Source organism: Carassius carassius, chromosome 8, assembly GCF_963082965.1.
Source record: "Carassius carassius chromosome 8, fCarCar2.1, whole genome shotgun sequence".
Classification (NCBI taxonomy): domain Eukaryota; kingdom Metazoa; phylum Chordata; class Actinopteri; order Cypriniformes; family Cyprinidae; genus Carassius; species Carassius carassius.
In genome coordinates this window covers 28,430,080-28,457,142 of record NC_081762.1, presented here as the reverse complement: position 1 = coordinate 28,457,142, position 27,063 = coordinate 28,430,080, and the positions used below count along the sequence as shown (strand labels likewise).

Sequence of the window (27,063 nt, the reverse complement as noted above, 5' to 3'; positions counted from 1 at the left end):
TGCAAATGCTAAATTTCTAGCTATTTTTAGAAATAAGGGGAAATTGTGATTAGTTGTAAGTGCATGTGGATAAAAGTGCTTGAACAGTGAAAGTCTGGTAACCATATAGATTCCTCTGAAGTGTTCAGGATCAAAGACTTCTTTCCTGAGAGCCAGCTGTATTCAAGGCTCCAGGACCTTGAGCCACACTGGTGTACCCCAGGGAACTGTCCTGGGCCCCTTTATTTTGCAATGGATGTCCAGTATCCACCCCAGATGCATTGATGGTTGATTTCTTGAGCATCAGGAGACTAGTCATTATGCAGGGAGAACACGTGATCCAAACAGAAGACTGCAATGGATAGATAACACAACTGAAGTGTTGGATAAAGGTCAGCGCAGACTCCTTTTCTTGAGGGATTTCATTGTGTTTCTGAAGGTTAGAACAGAACTGAATGTTTTCATCACCACACAATCAGGTCTGCTGGAGTTTGTTTCCACAACTTTCATTATACCTGAGAGGAAAAATTGCATTCCACTCTTGTCCAAGACCATGAATGAGTCTATACTACAGTTGTGAAAATACGCCTTCAAGGGCCATTTGGAAAGGAATGTTTTGTTATAATTTGATGATATTCCAATTATTATGTAATTTATGTAATATTTAACACACACACACACGATTTGTATGTTTTTAAAAGTAAGTTTATTCTGCTCACCAAGCCAAGGCGGCACTTATTTGATCAAAATACAGTAAAAATTGTTTTATTGTGAAATATCTTTACATCTTTGCAGCTAATGTGTTTTTTATGCATTGCCAAATGGACAATTTTACTGACTTACACCAGGTATATAACTAAACTAACAGTACATTACTTGGGGGTGTTTTTGGCTCAGGCTAATTGAAATCAAAAAGCCCAACATAAGGCAAAACACAAGGATAAAGAACAGAGAAGAGAATGAAAGAATAAAGAAACAGTTGTGAATATTCAGTGGGTTTTGTAACAGTCTGGCTGTGGCAGGCTGTTGTAATGAGCTTAGGAATGACTTTGACTCTTTTCCAAACACTTGCCAAGTAGATGATCATTTATCTTGTGTCCTCTTTACTACTTGCACATGACTGTCCCATTCCCAGCGGTCTTCTCTTGGCTGTCACTTGTCTTTGTGGTTCTATCTTTCATAGTTTTAGCCGCCAAGTACAGCAGTGTTTTGCTAGCTGATTAGTCAAGTTTAATTGTTTATTTGGTACCTCATTTGTGTTGTGTAATGTTCTTTTATTCTCAGAGCACAGCTGCTCGTATAAATCAAATCAAATGTTCAATCAAATCATGGTTAATGCTTTATATAAGCTCAACCACAGTGCCCTGGATGGAGTCGCTGTGGGGCGCAATCCTTCTGCCTGCACACATACTGCATACAGTATGTTGTTAATTTGTCCTTTCAGTAGCTTCCCATTAATTATCCAGCTCCGTAAGCTAAGAAACCTGACATGTTTTTAACATGCTTTGCTAATGGATGTAGCAAATAATTAATCAAATAATCACCCCCCCCCCCACAGATTTGAGTCATCGACACACCAACTGTATGTTTTAGCATGATTATCAACAGATTCGTGAATAACTTCCCCAAACGTCCGATGTCCAAGCATTAAGTGAATCTTTACTGAGAGCTTTGCTGGTTTTGTTTTGACAGGCTTTTTAAAGCGCATGCGGTCCAATTCATGTCGAGATGCATGAGTGCCTCTCTGAGATTCCCCAGGGGTTTGTGTGAGACGTGAATGGCATTGTCAACATTCCTTGGTTTTCCAAGGCTTTTGTAAGACATGAAAAGGACCTTTTCCTGTTATTTGTGTTTGTGCTCCTGAGCTTGCTCTGATAAAACGCATCTGTACGCAGTATGCAACAGCGTCCCACTGGTGTAAATGAGATACTTCCGTTTGTATGCCATCTAGCAATTGTTTCCTGTCTGCAGTATTTTGATCTCTATCAATTTGATGCTCTAGACATATGGGTGGGTTGAATACAGGAAATAAGAGCAATGAGATAAATGGATGCCAGTCACTGTGAGCTGCAGATTTGAAAAAACACCTTTCTCTGTCTGATGTGTATTGTGCTGATGTCAGTGCTGTAGGTGTTGGAGATGACAAGGAGTCTTTATCAAATATTAACAATGCTACCAGCCCTTCTGTTTCGTCTAATGTTTTCTGCACACATACTGTACATATATCAGGGATGTGCACAATGGCCCAAAACACTAACCTCTTTTCCTATTGTTTCGAGTGTAGGCCTATTTTGGTTTTGTTGTTGTGAATGTCCCAAATGAGGTACAGGATGTGTAAATTTCAGATAAAAATGTTGAAGTTTTGATTGCCTTTGTGAGTTAATAAAAATGTTGATTGTTGCTTAAAATAGGTACATAATATCGCTTAATCGAATGATATACAAATCGAATCGTATCCTATCATAATCTTATCGTAGATATGAGAATCAATATCTCATTCATGACTATCATGACTAACCATCTGATTTACACCTCTATTTTTTATTCACTGCAAGTGATTTATTTATGATGGATTTTACAAAACTGTCTGGGTGATTGATATATTAACGTAAAAATACACGAGACTAATATATATGTACACTACAATTTAAAACTTGATTTTTAAAAATACTCACAAAAGCTGCAATTATTTATTTATTTACTTTTATTAGAAATACAGGAATTTTATGTTTGTATTGTGAAATTGTATTAAACTTTGAAATGGCTATAATAATTTCTGTTTGAATATGTTTAAAATGTTATTTTATTAAATGTGATCAAAGTTGAATTTTCAGCATTATTACCCCAGTCTTCAGTGTCACATGATCCTTCTGCAGTCACAATATTCTCTTTTTCATGATCATGTTTATTATCTTGGCCATACTTTTATAATAGTCAGTTTGGTGCAATGCTGTGTGTCCCTTAGACATCCATTCTATAGTTTAATACTCTAAACACAGTTTTAATTGTAATGCAGTTCATTTAGCACAACGCATCCAAGCTAACATGTCCCCAGTGGTGCCTTTATTTTTCTGTTGGCCCTATTTCTGTCTATCCATCTGCTTCCACAAATGATTCTCTTCCCCTTTGTCATTCCCTCTCGGTGACTGATGTTTCAAATCTTAACCAGACAGGGTTTGGGCATAAAGAGAGCCAATCGATACAGACCTGAATCAGCAGTTAATCTGCTCCGTCCCTTGCACAGAAGCAAATAAGAAACTGAATGATGATTGAATGTACATCACTGCCACAATTTGATTGGTTTACAGTGGTTTCTGTGAGTTCTTATGGCCTGAATTTCAATACTTAAAAAGGTTAATGGCTTGTTCAAAACTAGTAATAGTTTTGCTTGCTTTAGCAAACATCACTAAATATGTTTGTGGCGATAAGGACTGCGTGCACCAGCCTGCTGCACCATCAAGTCTGTTTGCTTGCTGCAGCTCGGCTTTGATTGGATGGCTGTTAGCACTGCCAGCTCGTTTGTTGTTTGATTCAGAATGGGAGGACATCTATCAGCTATCTGTGCCTGTCCAACAATGAAACAGCCGGGGAGGCAGTCTTCCCTTTGTTAGCAGAATAGCTAAAGTTGTGTAAACGGATGAGTGATGTGGGATACTTGCAGTGTAATTGGCCACTAGAGAGCAAAATCTGTATTCTCAGCAGAGCGTGAGTCTTGAGTCGAATTCATCGGTAGGTCAAAACAGCGCGATTTTTTTGTGCTGAATCATGAAGGCTGTAGCTCAGCAAATGCCTGCTTAACAATTTACATGAACAAACGCTAGCTTGTCGGTAGGCAGAACTGCGTGTAAGTGATCAGTTATGTAGTTGAGTTAGCCAAAATTGTATTGTTTTATTGAGAGAGCAAAGAATAATGGATCTGCTTGAAGAAAGAGACCACATGGGAAAAACCTTTGGGAGCAGACACAGTTCAGTCACTCACTCAAGAACACACACTGGCATGTTCACATCAAGAATAAAATGAAAAAGCAACAATTTGAAATGAAAAGGCATTCTGCTTATTCACATGCTTCAGTGCAATAGTCAACCTGACTACAGCGATTATAATGATAATTATAGTGGGATATGGGAACATCTGGTTTAATGACAATCACAGGGGTGTACTACTATAGTAATTATAATTACAGCTGTTGTACTCATGATGCTTTAATGAGTTAAGTGTAATATAAATAGGTTTGAAATAATGCCAATATCAACAGGTCTGTATCTAGAATATAAGTCCCTTGACCCGAAAGCTGATATGTTATTTGCCATAAATCGTATTTGTATAAAAAGGAATAAAAGTTGTCTGAATTGTACTGAATAGTGTTCATTTAAACTAAAAACAGCACCGAAGAAGGCATGTATTTGAAGAAAGGAAGTTTTGAGGTCAAAGCATGTATTTCCAATGAGCCTGGTTAATGTTAAAGGCTGCACCCTTGTTCTAGTGCGCGTCTCCCATGCCGAGTGTTGGCGGTTTATCATGTCTTGTTCACATGAAAAGATTTTCAGTGCACATTCTGTAACACTGCAAACTGTAAAAAACTTTTTGTACCTACTGTTTATTTATTATTTTTTTTCCCTTGCTGTCTATTTTTCTTTTTTGTCTTACTTTTTCATCTCTTTCCTTGCAGATCGTTTTTGAAGCCACAATCTCATCGGAGCAGAAGGGTTACATCGGCCTGGACGATATAGTTCTGTTAAACTACCCCTGTTGTAAGTCCAGACGCTCTGCACACACAGAAACACACACTCACTGACCTTTTCCAGCCTAGAGGGGGGTGTATGACCAGGTCGGCCCACCCAGACAGAGGAACAAAGGTGGCCATTTCCTCCCGTCAGAGTCGTGGGGTGCTTACTTTTGATCTGAATAGCCATCATGGAAGACAATTATCCACTGACACTTTGCCTTCCATTTCCCTTGTTCTTGCTTCACGTCCACTTCCTGCGGCTGACCTTTTGTGCAGATATCACTCCATCTCCCGGTCCCAGCAGTCGCTGTCACAGATTTATTTATTTTCTGGGGGAAGAAGAAAGAAAAAGGGTCTTCTCTCTTTGGCTTTTGTGCTCCGTGTGCCACTACTTAATCTGTTGCTTCACTCAGGCGTGAATGAGAGAGAATCTCCTGTGTCCTTCGCTGTGCTGTTATTTTTCTCTATTATCACACTTCCCGTGTCCTCACACACCTGCTGACCTGCACACCATTAGCACTGCTGGAAGTGTGTGTAAGTGGACAATGCAAAATTCTGCTCCAGCAGTTTGGATTGAGGTGCGGTGGGTTTTGCTGCCTGCTGGCTTCTGGGAAATGCAGAGCGGTCATGCTGACAGGAAAGCTGGAAAACAGAAACTGTATGCGGATGGGGACTATGCTGTTGGATTGTTAGACTTAGTTTGTGGCCTGCTTTAATTTGATGGAGCCGTAGGTTTGTGTTCACATTTTAATTTTACACCCCACAGCAATAATGTAATTGCAAATGCTCCAGAAACACACCTAATGGACACACACATACCTTAGCAAGCCTAGTATTTAATATTTATATATTTAAAGAGTTCCTTTGTTGTGCTTTACTGCGGATACACACTTATGAGAATACATTGTGATTAGCACTCATTTGTGATTAGAATGCACTATTAGTGTATAGTGATTTGAGTAAGCTCTCTTGCTTTACAACATTTTACTGCATAACCATCCTACAAGTCATCATTTGAGATTAAATTTGCTTACATTTTCAGATTTTGCCAGGATAAAGCAACTTCTGTTTGACACCTGGGCAGTTGCTGTAAATTTTGTTTTAAGCTGATAAAAGCTTTATCACTGCATTTAAAAAAGAAAAAAAGAAAAGAAAAAGAAATTGCATGTGGCTCTGGAATGCACAAGAAAGTTTAAAATTGATTTTCTTGCTGTACAAATTTTTTTTCCCCTACACATTTGAAAAGCTTTCCTGGAATCTTTAATTGCACTAAAACCATTGCCGTCTGACCAGACTTACATAATGTAGAGCAGGGATCAGCACCATGGACAGGTCCACTTACAGTCACTGTAGCTACTGACATAAGAGTCACATCACCGTACTCTCTAGAAGTCTTGGGTTGCTATTATTAGGGCTCAAGCCTGGAGGGCGAGAGCCCTATTGTTTTCCTTAGGATTATTTATTATTATTATTATTATTATTATATATATTTTTTTTTCTAACGTTACGGGGGCTTTAGGGGTCCTTACCATGCTCGAAAACTCTTGAAAATTGGCACACACCTTGGAACCTGCGGCCATTAGGGCCGGGCAGAGACTGATACACGGGCGTGGCACAGGGGCTCTACAGTGCCCCCTGGAATACTGAGGGCCATATATCATACATACTTGCACGTCATAGGCTCCGCCCAACAGGAAGTTGGCTATTTAGGGTTTAGTATTCATATTTTTCGTCAAAGTTATGGAGGCTTTTGGGGCCCTTAACATGCTCAAAAACTCTTTTGCGCACACTTTGGAATCTGTGGCCTCTAGGTTTGCAACATGTTTGTTGTATGATTTCGATCGCATATATGTGACTATTAGGAGTCAAAGTTATAGCGCCACCGACTGGCAGCAGGAAGTGTGTCATTTTCAAAATGCTTTGAATTCAGCATCTTATTTTTACTCGATTTGCTTCCAACTTCATCAGAATAATGTTAAAACACAGCCGATATAAATCGGCTGAGGAAGTATTGATATCTAAAAATATTGTTGTCGTGGCAACATGTCAAACTGGAATACTTCTCAGGTGATTTTGAGGCATATAACATACTTAGAATTTCATCAAACTCAGAACACATATCAGTATCAATGATAACTAGACACTGGCAAAAGTTGATAAGAGGGTGTGGAAGAGGCACTCTATAGCGCCACCTTTGTCTAAAGTGGGGGGGTTAGTTTTAGCGACAGATACCAAATTCGGGACATAAATTATTCTTATCAAGACGGACAACTTTCTAATTCACAGTCATCAGCTACGACCAACAGGAAGTCGGCTATTTTGATTTGAATGTGGATTTTTGGAAAAGTTTCGCTGTGAATTAATGCACACTGCTCAGAAGAGAGTTACACTATACAGACCAAACTTTGTCTACATGATGCCAAAACACGGAGGAACTTAAATTGCGAATGGATTTTGGATAGCTTGAATGGTTTTGTTGTGGTGATTTTTTGAAATGACCGTAAAAAGGGAATCATTAATTGTATTGTATTTTTAAAATGGTAGCTTCCAAACACGTCAAAGCATTTTTTTTATACAGATGAAAAAGTCCTTCTGAGGAAATATGCATAGTTTCACGACTTTACAACACTGTATGGATAACAGAAAATTTAAAAACTGTCAGACATCTCATCTCACTCTGTCCCTCTGTTTGAGTATATGTGCTTAGACTTCCATTGTCTGAGAGAAATAGCGCCCCTACAGTTGCAATTCCCGGACTAAAAAAGGTTGGACTCTCTCTTAGTTTCACTTTTAAATCGGTTAAAAATACAAATAAATACTTAGATTTAATTCACACTGACAAGCTAAACCAACATATATGATTATTACCGGCTCAGGGCTCATTAATAATTGATGATTAATTCTGGTCAGTGATACGTGTACGTGAGAAAGATGAGAGATGAATCACCGCTCTGAGCACAAGCGTGTGACTTCACGAACTCACAAAAAACGAATTTATTCTTGTTTTATTGCTTTTAAAAATAAAATATTACAGCGATATCACACGATTCATCAATTAGAACACACCAAGAGCTAAATTCATATGTTTTTGAACTGTTTGTGTGAAAATGAAATATTTGCGGCTGCCCATCTGAAATCAGGTATGGGTATGGCTTTGTGTGTACATGTGAACAAGGAGAGGACTCAAGTAGTTTGAGATCATGTTTAATGGAGCTCAAGTAATAAAGAAAGATTTTTTTATCAAGTGTACAGCTGTACAGTTTCATTTTTCCATCTTGAAAAAATATTTCTGTGTTGTTTAACTTTTTAGTTTGGTAGATGAATGTTCCTTTAAATCTCCTTTGTGAATGCTTTAAATGTATAAATAGTCCTCACTTAAGATGAGTTCACAAAAATAGATAGCTGGAAACTACTTCATGTTTTATAAAAACCTGACTTTATCATGAATTACAGCAGGAATATATGTTAATAAAGCAGTTATTAACACTTTGACCAACTATTATCATGTGTCTAAATAATAAGATTTATATATTTACACTAAAATAGTTTATTTATCATTTAATTTTACTTTCTTAATGATCTCATGAACCACGGACAACTCCTATATAACTGGTTTGAAAATAATGTAATTATACTTAAAGTATAAAAATACAATGATTGAACTTTATAGCTCAAGAACAAAACATGTATAGCTGTATTCATGAACTGTTTTCGATAAAGGGCGTGTCCTTGGCGCCGTGACAAAATTTGATGTCTCGCCATGGGAATAAAATTTGTAACTCAGGCATAAAATGTCTGATCTTCCCCAAACTTCACATGTTTGATAAGAGTCCTGGCCTGAACACAACTGAAGGCCAATATTCCATTGGGTGCTGCAAAATGGCTCTATAGCGCCACCTATACACTTTCAACATAGCGCGCCTCAAGCTCCGTTTCATGTGCATGTACGAAAATCAGTACACACATATAACACACCAATACCTACAAAAAAGTCTCTTGGTAGGAAATCCGAATCCCAACAGGAAGTTGGTTATTTTGAATTTTCTCTGCAAAATGGGTGTCGTTTTTGCCATTTTCAGGGGCTGTACTAGTGTTGTCACGGTACCAAAATTTCAGTATACGGTACCGATACCAGTGAAAATCCACGGTTCTCGGTACCAATTTCGGTACCAAAGCAAAACACAAAAATATGCTAATTAAAAAAAAAAAAACATTTTAGCACTAAAAATAAAACCATTCTTTATACTTATTTACAATTGTGTTTAAAGTTTTTCTACAAGTTATATAATTATGAAAAACAGTAAACAAGTTTCACCCAAATTGAATTTGTCTTTTAATTTATGAAATTTAAACACATTTTATTTTTGGTAAATGAAGGGGATTTGCTTTTAAAATTAAAACATGGAAGAAATATTGTGATTTATTTCTTTAAAAAATAAAGTTTTATACATTTTTTCAACAGTAGTAGCAGTATCACATATATTTTACTAAATAATAGTAATATTTCTAGCACAATGCCTTTATGTAAACATTTACTTTTAGGCCTATGGAATGCATATTTGTCATTTTAACTGAACTTAAGACTGGTGGTGATGCTTAAGATATTTTTGGTCATTGAGGGTTTCTGTAAAAAAAAAAGTAATAGATCACATTAATTATTATTAAAAGATAATACTACTACTAATTCTACTATCATACTAATGTATATTATACAATGCACTATGTATTGATGAATTTCTGGGTTCATGAATATTAATCACGTTGTCTGCGTTCGGTCAAAAGGATTTGCTGAAATCAAAACAGGGACGGTACTAGATCGGTACTAGAATGAATATGAATAATTCTAAATGAACTCCATTATTTTAACAGGAGAAGACAACAAATAATAGTTTACAAGACTCTCGCTCTCTCTCTCTTTGCATGTGTGAGAAACAGCGCTATCAGTACAGCGACGGTGAGTCGTGCGTCTTCACAAAGAGTTTACAGAGCGTCAAATACAGGTGCGCTGTGCGTCCATTGAGAAGGAATGAAAAGTTCAGATCGCTTGATGGAGAGAGAACTCTGAAGCTCAGATGCTGAAATTAATGCAAGCGTCATGTGCTTCAGTCTATGTAGTAAACAAACCCGCACGTCTCTGCCATCCATTAATTCACACAGAGACGCGCAGAACACGGATTCATATTTCAAACAACTTTTGCGGCTTAACATTTACAGATATTGGTCCATATGGAGATTTGATAAAGTTATGCTAACTTTGACAAATTCTATGACTGTCCATATTAAAATGTAAGTTTCATGACTGGATTTTGAGATTCCGTCCTCGTTTTCTGCTTCGCGGAAATCATAGCGCTGAACCGGGTTTGAACGGGACCTCGGTACTACCAGTACTCAAAGAAACCTGGAACCGTCACATTTACATTTTCTTTAGTACCGACTTGGTACCGAAGTACTGGGTCTTTTGACAACACTAGGTTGTACTTTAACAAACTTCTCCTAGAGATTTATTCAGATCAACACCAAACTTGGTCAGTTAAATCTAAAGGCCTTTGCGATGTTAAATTGCGAAGATCTTGAGGTTTTGTTAAAGGGCGTGTCCATGGCGGCCTGACAAATTTCTATGTTTCGCCATGAAAAAGGAAGTTGCTGTAACTCAGACATACAATGTCCAATCTGCCCCAAACTTCACATGTTAGATAAGACTTCTGCCCTTAACAGATCTACATGCCCATATTCAGTTATAGTCATAGCGCCACCTATTGGCAACAAGAAGTGACATGTTTTACGCTGTGACAAACTACTCCTAGAAATCTTTTGACATTTAATGTATTTTTTGTGGTCTAATCTAAAGGCCTGTACAATGTTAAATTGTGGAGATCTTTAGTTTTTGTTAAAGGGCGTGTCCATAACGCCATGGCAAAATTTGATGTCTAGCCACCGCAAGAGAAGCTGTATTTATGAACTCTTTTCGATAAAGGGCGTGTCCTTGGCGCCGTGACAAAATTTGATGTCTCGCCATGGGAATAAAATTTGTAACTCAGGCATAAAATGTTCAATCTTCCCCAAACTTCACATGTTCGATAAGAGTCCTGCCCTGAACACATCTGAAGGCCAATATTCCATTATAATGATAGCGCCACCTGCTGGCAACAGGAAAATTGGCGGATATATGGAATAAACATTGATATATTCTACTCATATTTATGAGTTTAAATGCATATTTCTCACCGTTCACCTATTTACTAAAGCCACTCGCTGCCGGTGAGCCCGGGTACGAGGGCTCGTTCATCGCTGCTTGCAGCTTTAATTATTATTATTATTCCGCTTCTTCTTCTTCTTCTCCCAAATTAATCACATTTTTGAGGGCTTAAACATGCTCAAAAAGTCATGAAACTTTGCACACGCGTCAAACATGGTGAAAATTTTCGTCTGATATAGGATTCAGAAGAGGGTGTGGCAAAATGGCTCAACAGCGCCACCTATACTAAAAAATGAACAGCCTTCCAGCTATGTTTCACGTAGATGCACGAAAATTGGCACACACATGTAACACACCAATGCCTACAAAAAAGACTCTTGGAGCGAAATTCTAAACCCAACAGGAAGTCGCTTATTTTTAATATTATGAGCAAATTTTGTGTCATTTTTGTAATTTCCATGCATTGTATTTTAACGAACTCCTAGAGATTTATTCAGATCAACACCAAATTTGGTATGCCTAGTCTAAAGGCTTTTGCGATGTTAAATTGCGAAGATCTTGAGTTTCGTCTTAGGGTGTGTCCGTGGCGGCCTGGCGAATTTCGATGATTGTGCTATAACTGTGCTATAATGAAGTTGCTATAACTCAGACATGCAATGTCCAATCTGCCCCAAACTTCAAATGTTAGATAAGACTCTGAACCTGAACAGATTGACATTACCATATTCAGTTATAGTCATAGCGCCACCTATTGACAACAGGAAGTGACATATTTTACATTGCGACAAACTACTCCTTGAAATTTTATGGTCTTTGTAATGTTAAATTGTGGAGATCTTGAATTTTTGTTAAAGGGCGTGTCCATGGCGCTATCACAAGATTTGATGTCTCGCCATGGGAATAGAAGTTCTTGTAACTTAGGCATAAAATGTCCGATCTTCTCCAAACTTCAGATATTTGGAAAGAGTCATAGACTGAAGACATGTAAAGGCCAGTATTCAGTTATAATCATAGCACCACCTGTTGGCAATAGGACACACCATGCAGGAAGATTGGCAGATATAAATTACTTTGACATATTTCACTTTAATTTACATCTTCAAATGCATATTTCTCACCGTTCACTTTTTTACTAAAGCCAATCGCTTGTGGTGAGCCTGGGTGCGAGTGCCCATTCATCGCTGCTTGAAGCTTTAATTATTATTATTATTATTATTATTATTATTATTATTATTATTATTATTATTATTATTATTCTTTTAAATGATCAATTGATCAAGTGTTTTTTTGTTTGTTTTTTTAAATATCATTCAGTTCTGTTCTGTAAAACTGTCTATTTATCAAAGAAAATTTGTCAAAAATATTAAGCAGCACAGCCATTTTAATTTTCTTAAGCAACAAATCAGCACAATCGGAAGTATCATGTGACAATGAAGTAATGAATTCAGCCTGGCATCACAGGTTTTAATTACATTTTAAAATAGGTTTAAATAGAAAACAGTTATTTTGAATTGTAATAATATTTCACAATAATACCGTTTTACTGTATCTTTGATCAGATAAATACAGCCTTGGTGAGCATTTGAGATTAAAAAAAAATAAATAAAAAAATCTCATGATCCCAGACTTTTAAACTGCTGTTTGTTTGCCAGCAAATTGCTTGTTTGCACATACAAATCTTTCCTCATATTAATATGTAGACTCCATCAGATAAGCGCTTTGAAGATCTGTCTGTCTCTCGGTCTGAGTTTGTGTCTGACTTTGATTTGATGATGCATTATTGAAATGATGCCAAAGCGTCCCAGAGTGAAATCAAATCAGTCAACTCTGAGGTTTATCTAGTAACAGTTTATGGATAGGAAAAATACCAATTTACTAATAACAGATGATTATGCTACTCTACATATTTTTTTTTAAATAGCCTGTTATACCTACTATTGCAGTACTCTGGATTCTGTCATACACTTCTGTTAAACCTGTGCTGTTGGGATGTTTAGTACAGTAACAGAAAGATGATGCACATTACTGATGGAGACCAACTGTAACGGAAAAACTGCTGACAGGCTCTGAAAACCTAAAATAAATTGCCAACTGATCACTCTATATTCTCTGAAATGGCATTATTTTGTTTACTTGTTTGTAAGTAGTGTTCTTGTTTACAACTGCTAAAACTACTAGTTACATGTATTTATGCTGTTATGAATCTATTTATTTAAGTCAAAGGTTGTAGTTAATGGTTTATTAATGGCAATAATTGTACCTTAAAATAAAGTGTGACAGTACATTATGCTTAATTACTTGCAACTAACCTTAAACCAAGTCCTAAACTTATAATAAATACATGTAATAGTTAATTAATATTTACTCAGTACTTGTGAAATCACCCGACAAAGAGTCACTAGTAGTTCCTTTAAGCCCTACAGTAAATTAAGCCTGTAATATTAATGTAATGTTTCGTCACATTACTGCTCTGCGCTTTCAGACAGCTGCGGGATATGAACATGACAGAGACCATCTCTTGTCTCATACCTTCATGTCTTCTCTCAATCTTCTGAAGCAACTTGTTGTAATAGGTCAGAAGGGGATATTTTCCACATATGCAAGACATTAAGGCTATGCTTCATATTGTGCTGTTAGAGAAGGTGAAAGTGAATTACCATGCATGTGCATGTGAAATGTGCTACAGTATTTGAATGAGCCTGACATGCTTTATCAAATCTTACAAGCGTGTAAAAAAAGTATCTGTCCTAAATTGTTTTTCTGCTTTCCCTCAGTAAACGATGTGAATACAGTCATTAAAAATGTATGAAAGGAATACACATGGTCACACTTTAGTTTGGAGACCAGTTCTCACTATTAACTACGACTTTAGTAAAACATGTTTAATAGTTAGTAAGGTAGTTGTTAAGTTTAGGTATAAGCTATAAGGGATCTATAATATGGTCATGCAGAATAAGACATTAATATGTGTTTAATAACTTCTATTAACCAGCCAAAATGCAAGTTACATGCATGTTAAAAAGCAAATAGTTATTACTAATATCATTATAAATTGCAATTACTGTAAGCAAACATCACATTTGTGTGGCATGCATTTCAGATCAATCACTTGTGAAGGTAGCTGCCTTTGTAAGCACAGCAGCTCACTAGGTTTTGAAACATATCTTCTTTCCCTCACTCTAACAAGCTCAAACCTGCAGTATGTCATTCCTTCTGCTTCATTTCTTGAAGTATAATCCACATCACTGCTAATGAATTATAATGGAGGGTGTTTGTGAGAATATAGACCCCATGGAGACATACGTTTGTTTACATTCATGCATTTAGCCGACGCTTTTATCCAAAGCGACTTACAGTGCATTCATGCTATACATTTTATTTTATTTGTATTTTTACCAGTATGTGTGTTCCCTGGGAAATGCACCTTTTTTGAACCCACAGCCTTTTGCGCTGCTAATGCAGTGCTCTACCACTGAGCCACAGGAACGCTCTCAGAACCGCTGTTTGTCTGTGAGAAATTCACCCAGAGGCCCTTGCCACAAAAACTCTCCTCAAGCTACAAGCGTTTGTTGTCTTGAATGGCAATGCAGTGAAGAGCCTGTCCTGGCGTCAGGGTGAAAGACCGTCACCATGGAGACAGGGCTCCCGAAAGCACCGGATCAGGAGCGTGGTTTCACTGTGGTCCTCTGCAGATGAACGACACTTTTACACAACATCAGAGCGGCCAGCCTTAGGTGTTAACACTACTGCTTCTCAATACTCGTAACAATTTGCCTCATGTTTTCCCGCCAAACAAAACCTGTCAAGGTTATCAAGATGGAGTGATCAACATGCAGGAATCCATTGTGTTGGCCTGTAAGAACAAATAAATTAACCAAAAAATTGCACAGACACTATTTTCAGTTTTTAACTAACTTATTTTATTACTTAAGGCATATGCTACAGGCAAAAATTTGAAATCCTCCCTTTAACTCGAACATGCCAACTGAATGAAATGTGTTTTGAACCTGGCTTTATCCGTCGTTCACCTATCTGTTCAAATTAGTACATATTCAATTAGACAACACCTCATTTGCATATTTAAAAGAACAATTCAGAAAATATGTAATATGAGACAACTGTCTTAATGTACTGCAATTACTCAGCCAGGGAATGTATAAAGCTATCTATTAGTTATTCTGATAATTCGTAGCGTCTTGCTATGGATTATCCGTTTTCCCATTGATAATCACATGATTGTACCATTTATTTCCAAAAGTAGTGTTGTAAAAAAAAAAAGTGATATAAAAATCCTCTTAAACTTATGAAACCAACATGAATACAAAGATATATTCCTAAGAATTTGCCACTAAAACTCTCGAAACCTCTCGAAACTAGATTCTAAAGACATTTCCTTTTCATAATCTCATTGGACTTTGACCCAGGAAGCATGACATTTCATTCTTCCTTCTCAGAAACGAAAGCAAACAACAATAAAGAGAGATAGAGAGAATATGGATTTTGAGAGGACAGCATTGAGCGGCTGTAGATTCACTGATCAGTGGCCAGATTTTGGGATGTCTGTGAACTATAGAGACATTGCAACAAAAACAGGCCTGTGTGTTTACCCAGAATGCTGTGCTCTTGCCAGTGGCAGTGCTGTGAGGTTTTTGCTCAGCTCCACTACAACTGGAGCGAAATGAAGCCCCAGGAGTAACACTCAGAGCAGACAGACGCGTCTGTCCTACATTTCCCTTGTTTGCTTTACGGATATTTTCTAAATTGACTAGGAGGTGTGCTGACTGAACTGCTCAACAACTAGTCAGCCTTAAGGGAAGGTTCAGGCTCATGTCAACAACACACCAGTCCTTTCTTAAGGGCCTAGGATGTGTTTATCTGTTTGAAAACAGCAGCATGGAGGTCGATCAAAATTTAAAAGAACATCTTGAAATGTTTTTAAAAGTTTTAACTTAATGTTCATATCAGGAGATGATGAAAACTATGGTAAGAGTGGTCCAAATTGTCGTTGCTCTGATGGCTGTAGTGTCTTTGTTAAACCTGGTGATGCAGCTTCTCATGCTAACAGTCTAAGAGTTACTCTAAGCATATGTGATTCTACAATTTAGAGATTTCATATACACTGATGATGATTTTACAGTAATGTGCAAAAGTCTTAGACCACTAGTATTTTCACCAACAACAAAACAATGGTTTTAAGTCAGTTATTTCTATATTTTGCTGTAGTGTGTCAATAAATATCAGTTTACACTTCCAAACATTATTTTTGCCATTAATTTTAATAATCCAGTGAGATTTGTGTGTGCACAAGGAGTCTGACAACAGCCAGTGCTCCACACAGAGATCTGATCTCACCATCATCAGTCTGTCTGGAATAACACGAAGAAACAGATGAAACTGAAACAGACTAAATCCAGAAGAACTGTGGCAATGTCTTCAAGACACTTCAAGAAACCTACCTGCAAAGCTACCTGAAAAACAATGTGCAAGTGCACCATTTACAGACACTTTTTTGAAGACATTGCCACAGTTCTTTTGGATTGAGTCTGTCTCAGTTTGTTCGGTTTCGTTATGTTTTTCCAGATATTTTAGATATTAAAAATGTGCTCATAGATTACTTCAGTTCATGTACATATTCAAAAATGAGGTGCTTCTCTGGTAAATAACATGGTTGGCCACACAAGACCTCCAATTGAAACTGGTGAGATTGGACCATCCCCAATCATCAATAGTAAATGTATAGTTTTCAGAATGGCACTGTTTGCTATACTGAAGACTGAAGTTCTGTGTGTTGGCAGGAACAAAGCTTTACTCCTCTGAGAAGTGCTGCCATCATGTTTGTTTGGCCCTAGACTGAATAGTCATCCTTAAAATCAATGTATTTTTTGTTTTGTTTTTATATTCAGTAACAGGGAATGCAGTGCAATCAATACACTCACATGGTATTACAGCAACAAAAATGGCAGTTAATCCTCCTACATCTTGCGTCACACTATAAGTGAGCTATTAAACAGTCAATAAAATACCATACAGCTCCGACCTCATGACGGAGATTTCATTGTATCCATTCACATCTGGCTTTTTTGATCAAGTTGCTGCCATAAGAAAGCCATCATTAAACCGCTTGAACTTCACTTATTAGCGACACGTTGATGCAATAATAGATGAGAGCTGGAGGCTGCTGACAAGATGTATTGTGTGGAAGCGAACAAAGTGCCTTTCAAGAGGCCGTCTTTAGGTAAAAGCTATAGAATGTGTCCTAGATGATGGTTTCAGAGCATTTCAGTCATTCAATGTTTGGAGACTTCATTATTATGCTCTGAAAAAAGTGCAAGCCTTATTTCAATCGAACGTTTACCATCTGGCCTGCTGTTTTGTTTTGCACTGGTCATGTTGCATCCACTCAGACTCACTCTAAGAGAAAATAAAGTTGGCAGCGCTTGTGTTTTCAGCAAAGTGTTGGGAATAAGTGAAGTGCAGTCATGTTATGGCAGAGGTGCTCTGTGTAATGATTTGATGCTGAGCTGACAAGCACAGGCAGATAAGAACAAATGAGGCATTCGGCGGGCATGAAGACAAAACATGACGCTTAGAGATAAGTGATATGAATGGACTGCATAACAACTGGGGAAATGGAATAAATCATTTTTATTTTGCAATTTACTGCAAAATGTTAAGGGCAAAAAAGATTTAAGAAGTAGGAAAGACAACAAATAGTACAGGGAACATGCACTTGGTTGGTTAAGGTCAGAACGTTGAACAGATTTAACCATTAAACACAAAAATATCATTGAATGATTACAATTCTATATATATATATATATATATATATATATATATATATGAATGGAGATTCACATCATTAAATAAACTACTGGTAATGCACCAAGCAATACAGAGCTAATATACATCTATGAGTATGTGATTACATAATTGTACTTGTTAGTGTTATTATTGCTTATTAGTGTAATAATTAATAATGTAATATCTTTGACGTATCTTAATTGGTATATTTCCAACAAATACTGACATAGAATTAACTGTAAATTCATTGAATTAACCAGAATGTCACGCATGTTGATTACAGTTTTGAGCAACATCTCTAGTAGTAACAGTTTCTTCTCTTTGTGCACAGATAAAGTGCCTCATTTCTCCAGACTCGGGGATGTGGAGGTGAACGCAGGACAGAATGCCACATTTCAGTGTGTGGCGACCGGGCGCTCCACCAAGACTGACCCATTCCTGATGGAGGTGAGTGTGTGAGGGAATGTGTATTTTAATAAGCAGATGTTGCTTAATGAAGCAGCAAGCTTAGACATACTATATTTGGACTGCTGGAAGTTGGAAACAAACAAACAAACAAAAATAATAATAATAATAATTTAATTAAGCAGCGTCAATTGCTCTTCCCGGTCCTATTTAATGTGTAGGGGATAGTTGGAATTATTTTATTATTAAATGCTATTTATCCTTACGTAGGGCTGTTCAAAAAATCGAAAGCGATTTTCATGCACATCTCATCAGTAAAGACGCTCCTGTAATTAGTAGTATATCTCCAGCATGTGCGTTCAGATCAGGGTTGCCAGGTTTTCACAACAAATCCTGCCCAGTTGTTTCTCAAAACTAGCCCAATCGCCCAACCCGCAGACATGAAAAACAACCACAGACTTGGCAACACTGGTTGGCATTTACTACACCGAGCCGTAATTCATTGACAATCTACACAAAATCGATGTTAAAATCGCAAGGGATTCTTTGTCGATATTGAAAACGATTTTGTGTTAGTTGTCGGTAGACTATGGCTCTGTGTAGTAACTGCCGCTCCACCTGAACCAGTGTTGCCAAGTCTGCGATTGTTTTTCATGTCCGCGGTTTGAAGCAACCCCAATACAAATAACGTGATATTTAGCCCCTAAAATGCGAATTTTACCAAGGCAACCCTTCCAAAAAATGTATATGCAGGATTTGTTGTGAAAACCTGGCAACCTGATCTGAACGCACGTGCTGGAGATATACTTCTAATCACAGGAGCATCTTTAGTGATGAGATGCGCATGAAAATCGCATTTGATTTTTTGCACAGCCCTATCCTTACGTTATGTACAGTGTTGAATAAAACATACACAAGTCAGTTAAGTATAAATATTCGCTGCAGAAAATATTTAGCCTTGTTTAAATTAAATATTTATACATCCGTATTAAAGGTAGTAAAATTTGAATTGCCTTTAAGAATATTTTGGAAAATATTTTTATTAATTTTTTGCTGTGTAGAAAATGACCAAAGCTAAACCCAAGATTGATAAAAATACACTCTTCATTTAATAAAATATCTTAACAAACAAAAAGATTAATTTGCTCTGGAATAATAGCTTTTTTAGGGCAATACACCTTGAATTGCCTTAAGGCATATTTTGGACTTAAAATGGACTTATGCCGGCAGCCATATCACCCTGGAGCCCAAGACCGGTTTCCCACTGAAGCTAAGCAGGGCTGAGCCTGGTCAGTACCTGGATGGGAGACCTCCTGAGAAAACTAGGTTGCTGCTGGAAGAGGTGCTAGTGAGGCCAGCAGGGGGTGCTCACCCTGTGGTCTGTGTGGGTCCTAGCGCCCCAGTGTAGTGATGGGGACACTATACTGTCAACAAGCACCGTCCTTCGGATGAGACGTTAAACCGAGGTCCTGACTCTCTGTGGTCAGTAAAAATCCCAGGATGTCTTTCGAAAAGAGTAGAGGTGTTACCTCGGCATCCTGGCTAAATTCGCCCATTGGCCTCTGACCATCATGGCCTCCTAACAATCCCCATATCTGCTGATTGGCTTCATCACTCTGTCTCCTCTCCACCAGTAAGCTGGTGTGTGGTGGGCGTTCTGGCGCACTATGGCTGCCGTCGCATCATCCAGGTGGATGCTGCACACTGGTGGTGGATGAGGAGATACCCCCAGACTATGTAAAGCGCTTTGAGTGCCTAGAAAAGCGCTATATAAATGTAATGAATTATTATTATTATTATTATTAAAACAAAAAAACAACCCAGAATAAATAATTAAATAAATAAATCTTTATAATAAAGATCACAAATATCATCAGTACAACTTTACTATCTTATGCAGTTTGCTATCACAAAAGTTTAATTTTCCTTTCAAAATCTAATGAGGTCATCAGGAATATTTGTGATAATGTAAATGTACTTAACATGTCACAAATGTACTTAAATGCAGTGACAGTGTGTCTCTTCTTTGTTACTCTGAATTTTTGTAATGTATCACCGAGAGCAGAGAATTTTCTTGAGGAATATCACTGGATAGTATTTCTTTTTCACATCCAGTTTATGATTTATGGAGGAACTAATTGGTCTGTAAGAGAACCAGCCTTTTACATGTACATTTAATTCAATGACAGTTGCTTGGTTGGTGCAGGAGACTGTTAGTAATAGTTTGAAATCTTAGCTCATGGACCGCAGAACTTTTTTGAGCTAGTAATCGGTGCCATAATGTAGACATTTTAAGCCAAAACGACTTGATGACTATGATGATTGGCTGATGACATCACAAAAATGTGCACAGTACAAAACCACTAGTGACACTTGACTTGTGATGTTAAAAGCACAGCACATTTATTTCATATTCAGTGTGGCACCTGTATGGGACATTTCTTAATTCTTGATCTATCTAAGCATGTACTTTGATCTTGTGACGTTAGGCTCCTGTGTGAGCGCCCCCATCAGGCCAATCCCAGCATAAGCTCTCAGTGATAGACCTCTGCTCTCTTTACAGCTGAGGTCTGAAGCCCTTGCCCCTCTGGCCATGTGGATTCTTGTCTTACAATGTGTTCACTCTCTCACTGCTGTTGTTCAGTGTAATTCCATTACTCTGGAAAGGTCACACAAGTTTGAACTGAGTTGTGATCGAGCAGTCAAGTATTAAAGCGAGCTACAGCAAATTGAAAATCCATGCATTCAGTCCTTGTCCAGTAGCAGTGCATGACAGTAGCTTTTTGGTGTTAAAGGTACATAGTGTATTATTATTATTATTATTTTCAATTTTCTTTTTCAAAGTTGTACACTTACAGAAGTTCTTTGTAGTTGTATGATTGACGGTATGAGCAACCCTTTTCATGAATAAAGCAATAGAGGATCATGTGCTGTATTATTTTGAGTGAGAACTATTAAATATTTTAGATAAACCATTATGTAACAGCATTGCATGAAAAGTAGGTCATTTTAAGCAGATTAATTGTCTGAATCGCCCCCAACCACAGACGGACCCACACAAACAGGATTTTGACTGCGATCATATCCAGCAATAAAACCACTAATCACCATCACAACTCAGTCATAGCAGTCAGAAATTATTGTTTGGTATTATTTATATTTTATATAATACCTAGATATATTGTTTATAACTGGAAATATATATATATATATATACATGTGTGATAAAACATATAACGCAATGCAATATAATGATGATTGAGATATTAACAAATAGTAATTCCCCAAAAACTACATTACATTAGTGAGACAGTAGAGTTTTCATTGTAATATATTAACATAATTTCTCCGGAATCAGTATTTGGTCCCAAACTTGATGCTATTCCCTCATTTGAGTGTTATAGAGTAATTGACTGGAAAGAAAATGACCCGTAGTGCTACTATAAAGTAGACTTTGCAGATTTGTATAAGTCCTATTGCCTGTAGATCTCAAAGCGTGTCACACATTGGCTAAAATCCACAAAAATCCAGTGACTTTGAAGATTCTCTTCACGTTCTTATCAAACTAAAATAGCACACATATATAATAAGAGAGACTTATGACTTACAATAATATGATTTGTGTGACACATGTCAAATACATGAAGAGCTCTACTATGAACTATAAGTGGATTCATACTTACCTTCAACATCCACCCTCACATATTGTTTTAATGGCAGTTTTCTCTGTACTGAAACTCTTCCCTGGCGTATGATCTCTCTTTCTCTTGAACAATCACTGAGCTCTGGCTCCATCACTGACTGGATCCTCTCTTCATATCGTTCTCAAAGCTTAACATCAGAAACAATTTCTGGGCGACTGAAGTTGCTGAGGTTTTTTGCATTGGACGTGAGTCCCAGGCTTTAGTTACGACAACCTTTGTTTTTTCTATTCCTTTTTTCTTTTCCTCTCTTTTCATGCACTGATTCTTTTTTGTATGTAAATCCAATTTGAAAATCTCTTTCAAGACAGAGGATGAGACTAGCTCTGTTCCTCATGAGCTGAACCTACTGAACATGGAGTCCAGCGAATGGAAATGATCTAAATACTCAAAATATGCAGCACACGTTTAGGATTATTTTTATTCACTCAATGTTGCCCATTATGGAATTGACTTTGGGATTATGAAATTTGCTAGAATTAGACCCAAACTGTTTTGTCTTTGATTTGAAGGGTTAGTTCACCCAAAAAAATGAAAATTAGCCCATAAATTACTCATCCATTTTTGGTTGAACTAACCCTTTAACCTGTGTCGGGAGTGTGCCGGTCTAGTGCAAAAGCCCTTTTTCACAGAAATCTTGCTATTTAACACAAGCCAGCACATATAAAGAACATAAAATCCTGTTGAAATTACAATTCTCTCATCTTAATTGTCTCTCTAGACTCCTTTTGCTAACTGGTTAGCACATTCACATGTAGACACACACACACACATACTGTACCACATGGGACACGCATGCCTCCCAGCACCCAGCCTTAAATTAATGCAGTTAATGTCTTCTTCAAATCCGTACCACAGGCCAAACAATTCACACTGATCTTCCCTTATATCAGTTATCACCAACAACCAGCGTATGCATTTAAATTATACCTAATAAGGCCGTTACAGGGTTTTGCATAGGCACATTTAACTTGAATTTTATATTGCAGTTATTGCAAGTACTCCTGCATAAGAAACCTGCTTTACTAACTGCAGTTACAATGTATAAATTTTTATATGGTTAAAAAAATGCATTCTGATCACACGTGGCTTTGTTTGTTACGGTCTACCATGAAATAATATTTATACATATATATACTGTATATATATATATATATATATATATATATATATATATATATATATATATATATATATAGCCCTAAGACTGGAAAGAGTCTTCAAAAAGATCCAAATTTTCAATACTTATCATGGTGGAACTATCCACTGCTTTTCACAGAGTTAACCACCAGATCCTCCTGTTAACCCTATTTACAAAGGTCATCTCAGGAACTGCACTCCAGTGTTTTGAGTCTTACCTCTCAGATAGGTCCTTCAAGGTATCTTGGAGAGGTGAGGTGTCCAAGTCATTACATATAACTACTGTGGTGCCTCAGGGCTCAGTTCTCGGACCACTTCTCTTCTCTGTCTACATGGCATCTCTTTTTTCTGTCATTCAGAAACATGGCTTTTCATACCACTGCTATACTGATGAAACTCAACTCTACCTCTCATTCCATCCTGATGATCCGACGATACCAGCTTGCATTTTAGCTTTTCTAACAGACATTCCTTGCTGGATGAAGGACCATCACCTTCAACTCAACCTTGCCAAGACATACCTGTTTGTGGTTCCATCAAACCCATTGTTTCATCACAATTTCACCATCCAGCTTGCCATATCAAGCATAACTTGGAGTTATGATTGATGATCAGATGATTTTCTCAGACCACATTGCTAATGCACGTCACACCTCTGTTTATCAATTTGCACTGGCTACCAATAGCTGCTGTTCAAGGCATTAATGTTTACCTACAAATCCACCACTGCCTCTGGTGCATTTACCTAAATTCATTACTTCAGACTTATGTTCCCTTGTTCCCACAAGTGAATGTCACTTTATTGTGCCATCTCAAAGAGGCACAAAATCACTTTCACTGCCTTTTACATTAAATGTTTCCCTGTGGTGGAACGACCTGCCCAACTCAGTAGCGGAGTCCTTAGCCATCTTCAATGATTGGCTGAAAACACATTTATTCCATCTTTATTTGACCTTCTAACTCTAGCACTCTCTATTCTAATTATTTTCTTAAAAAAAAAAAGACTTTTAGACTTCTAGGGCCCTATCATACACCCGGCGCAATGTGATACAAGGTGCAGCGAAAGGGTGTTTGCTAGTTTCAGTCGTGTGCCGTTCGCATTTTCCCGCCCAGCACCATGTTGTTTAATTAGCAAATTCATTTGTGCTCATTTGTGCGCCCATGGGCGTGCTGGTCTAAAAAAGAGGTATGTTCAGGCGCATTCCTGACGCATTGCTATTTTAAAGAGCTGAAAATAGACTGCCCATAGACCAACTCAAAACTGGTCTAAAGTCAATGGCTCAATATTTTTTTGTTATTTAAAGAGCACGTTGGTAGAAAATGCGCCTGTGCGTGGGTCCACAGGCGCATTGACTTTGCTTATTACACACAGTAGACTACTATACTAGTAGACTTTTTGCTTTGTATACTTTCCCTTTTATTATTACTATAAATCAATTGTGATACATGTGTAAACAATTAGAAAAACTGCATTTCCTGTGTTTAGTGTATGATTAACAAAGTAGGCCTAATTATCAGTTTAGGGTCAGTCGAAAATATACCATGTTCATTTTGATAGAATGACAAATTACAGAGATTTGTTTGTTGTATTTGTGTCACACCAAAGGACTGTTTCTTTTTTTTTGTAATGATCTAGTTTTCCCTCATATTTTCCTATGTCCATATTTGGTCTCACTGTTCCTGTTCCCTGATTACCTTGTTAAACGTCACTTCCTGTTGCCAGTAGGTGGCACTATAAATATAATATAATATGAGCAGGTAGATGTCCTCAGACCAGGAGACATATCAAACATGTTAAGTTTGGGGCAGATTGGACACTGCATGCCTAAGTTACTGCAACTTTCTTTTTCATTGTATACATAGCAAGCTTTAGCAAATTAGCTAAGTGTTGCTAGCATGTTTTAGTGTGATTGTAGCATGTTGCCAGCCTATTTAACACTTATAATATATGTTGCTTAGAGTCCATAACTGTGTTAAACATGTAATTTCCTGTTGCTAGCAGGTGGCGCTACGACTATAACCAAATATGGGCATGAAGATGTACTCATCCTCATAACAAACATGTTAAGTTTGGCACATATTTGACATTGCATGCTTGAGTTACAGCAACTTCCTGTTTCATTAAAGCATGCTTAAGCAAATGCTATAATGTTGTAGCTAAGTGTTGTTGGCATGCTTTAGCATGTTTATAGCATGTTGCATGTTAAGTTTGAAGCAGATTGGAAACTACATGGCGGAGTTACAGTAACTTCCTGTTTCATTGCATTGATAGCATGATTTAGCACTTAGCTAAGTGTTGCTAGCATGTTATAGCAAGTTTCTAGAATGTTGCTAGCCTGTTTAACACTTGCTGACACTTTTTATGTGGCTAGGAGTCCATAACAGTGTTAACCATGAAATTTCCTGTTGCCAGCAGGTGGTGCTATGACTGTAACTGAATATGGGCATGGGTATGTGTTCAGTAGAGAACACCTATAAAACGTGTGATATTTGGGGGAGATCGGACATTGCTTGCTTGAGTTTCTTGCTTGCCAATTTCCTGTTTTATGATGAAACGTAGAAATTTGTTAGGCTGCCAGGGACATGCTCTTCTCAAAAACTCAAGATCTTTGCAATTTAGCATCACAAAAGCCTTATGATAACCCCGGTAACCTCATGATAGCTCCTGTCGAGTGCTGGCCCTGCAGATGCTTTAATTGCAGCTTGTGTTTTGATGGTGTTTTGGCTTTGAGCGAATCCTTCTTGGACTGAGAGTCTCTCAGCTGTGTTCTCACTGCGGTTTAAATACTACAAACAAATCAGTCTGTGTACATCACAAGTTCACAAGCAGAAGCGCTGGCTTCTCGGGTGGAGGGGAATAGTTCAGAACGTGTGCTGTTTGCTCACCAGTTTAATTGATGTGTATTATTTATTGGTGTGCTGTGGCATGACCGTAAGGCACAGAGCAGTGAGCCGCAATATGCTGATATTTACATCATTTGTGTAACTGCCAGCTATTTCAGGCTTGTGTTTATTTTCTCTTCCGTTTGCCAGCATCATGAATGAATGCTTCAAAGCAATTCAGAAAAGATGAAGGCTGTTGAAGGTGCTCTTTCAGACAACAAATGGATGTTGTGCTGTTAGATGTGAGGTTTAGAAAACTGATTTCCCCCCAAAATGTAAATCCTGTCATTTTCTCACACGCTGTTTCAAACCTGAATGTCTTGATTTTGTAGAATACAGAAGGAAATGTTTTGAAGTCTGCCTGCGGGTCTGAGCATTATAATGAAAGCAAATGGTGACCAGAAATTGTTCAATTACCACAATATGGCCATTGATAGTTTATAAGTACCAATAAACAGCCAGTATGTTATTAATGTGCATGTTAATAAGAAACGAGTTATTAGTGAGAATTGGTTTCTATACTAAGCACTTCACACATTCACTCAAAACCACAGTCTGTTAAGGTGATATAGGGTGATTACTTAAGGGTGTTTATATTCTTGATAAAAACATAAAAATAGCAACTTCAACATATAACAGCAACAATAACAGCACATCTTAAGAGAAAACCTTTGTGTTTTACACAGTTACGGATTTATCATAAAGTACAGAATTATCAAATTTGACAATTTCCCAGATTTCAGAATTACAGTTTGACAAAACACTCAAATAAGTTTTCAACCTTGTTAGACAACAATATTATTGCTGAAACATGACTAAGGTCAAACCAGCTAAATTATGCTATCTGTACTTGTGTGCATAACCATATTTCTGTCAGGACCACTATCATCAAAATGATAAATAATTCAAATGAAGTTTGGTGTGGCCGTATGGTTCTGTTCTGGGAAAAAAACTCCCTGCCCACCCATGCAGCCTGTCATGAATGAGCAGAGAGAGCAGCAATAATAACCAGCCCAGGTAGAATCTCAGATTCTACCTGGCCTAAGTGCCTCAGCATTCTATTAAAACTCTATAACAACAACATATAATAACTCAAATCAACTCAGTTTATAGGTTGGTAGTCTCCAATTGACAAACCCGTGTGAACATAGACAAAAATCCTTACCATTACACTAGTAAGCTTTGCAACAAGCATGTTGCTTGCTTAATCACATCATTTTGCAGAAGTCAG

At 37.4% G+C, this 27,063-nt stretch overlaps 1 protein-coding gene across 5 annotated transcripts in view; it reads left to right on the top strand.

The window, feature by feature from the left end:
• The window catches only part of LOC132145684 (receptor-type tyrosine-protein phosphatase U-like), a 259,638-nt gene that overhangs the window by 129,829 nt on the left and 102,746 nt on the right, over positions 1–27,063 (top strand). For all 5 annotated transcript variants that reach the window (XM_059556881.1, XM_059556878.1, XM_059556880.1 and 2 more), the window contains exons 4-5: positions 4,650–4,731; positions 18,035–18,150. In XM_059556881.1, the coding sequence (XP_059412864.1) occupies positions 4,650–4,731; positions 18,035–18,150 (198 nt within the window). The remainder of the gene's footprint in view (positions 1–4,649; positions 4,732–18,034; positions 18,151–27,063) is intronic.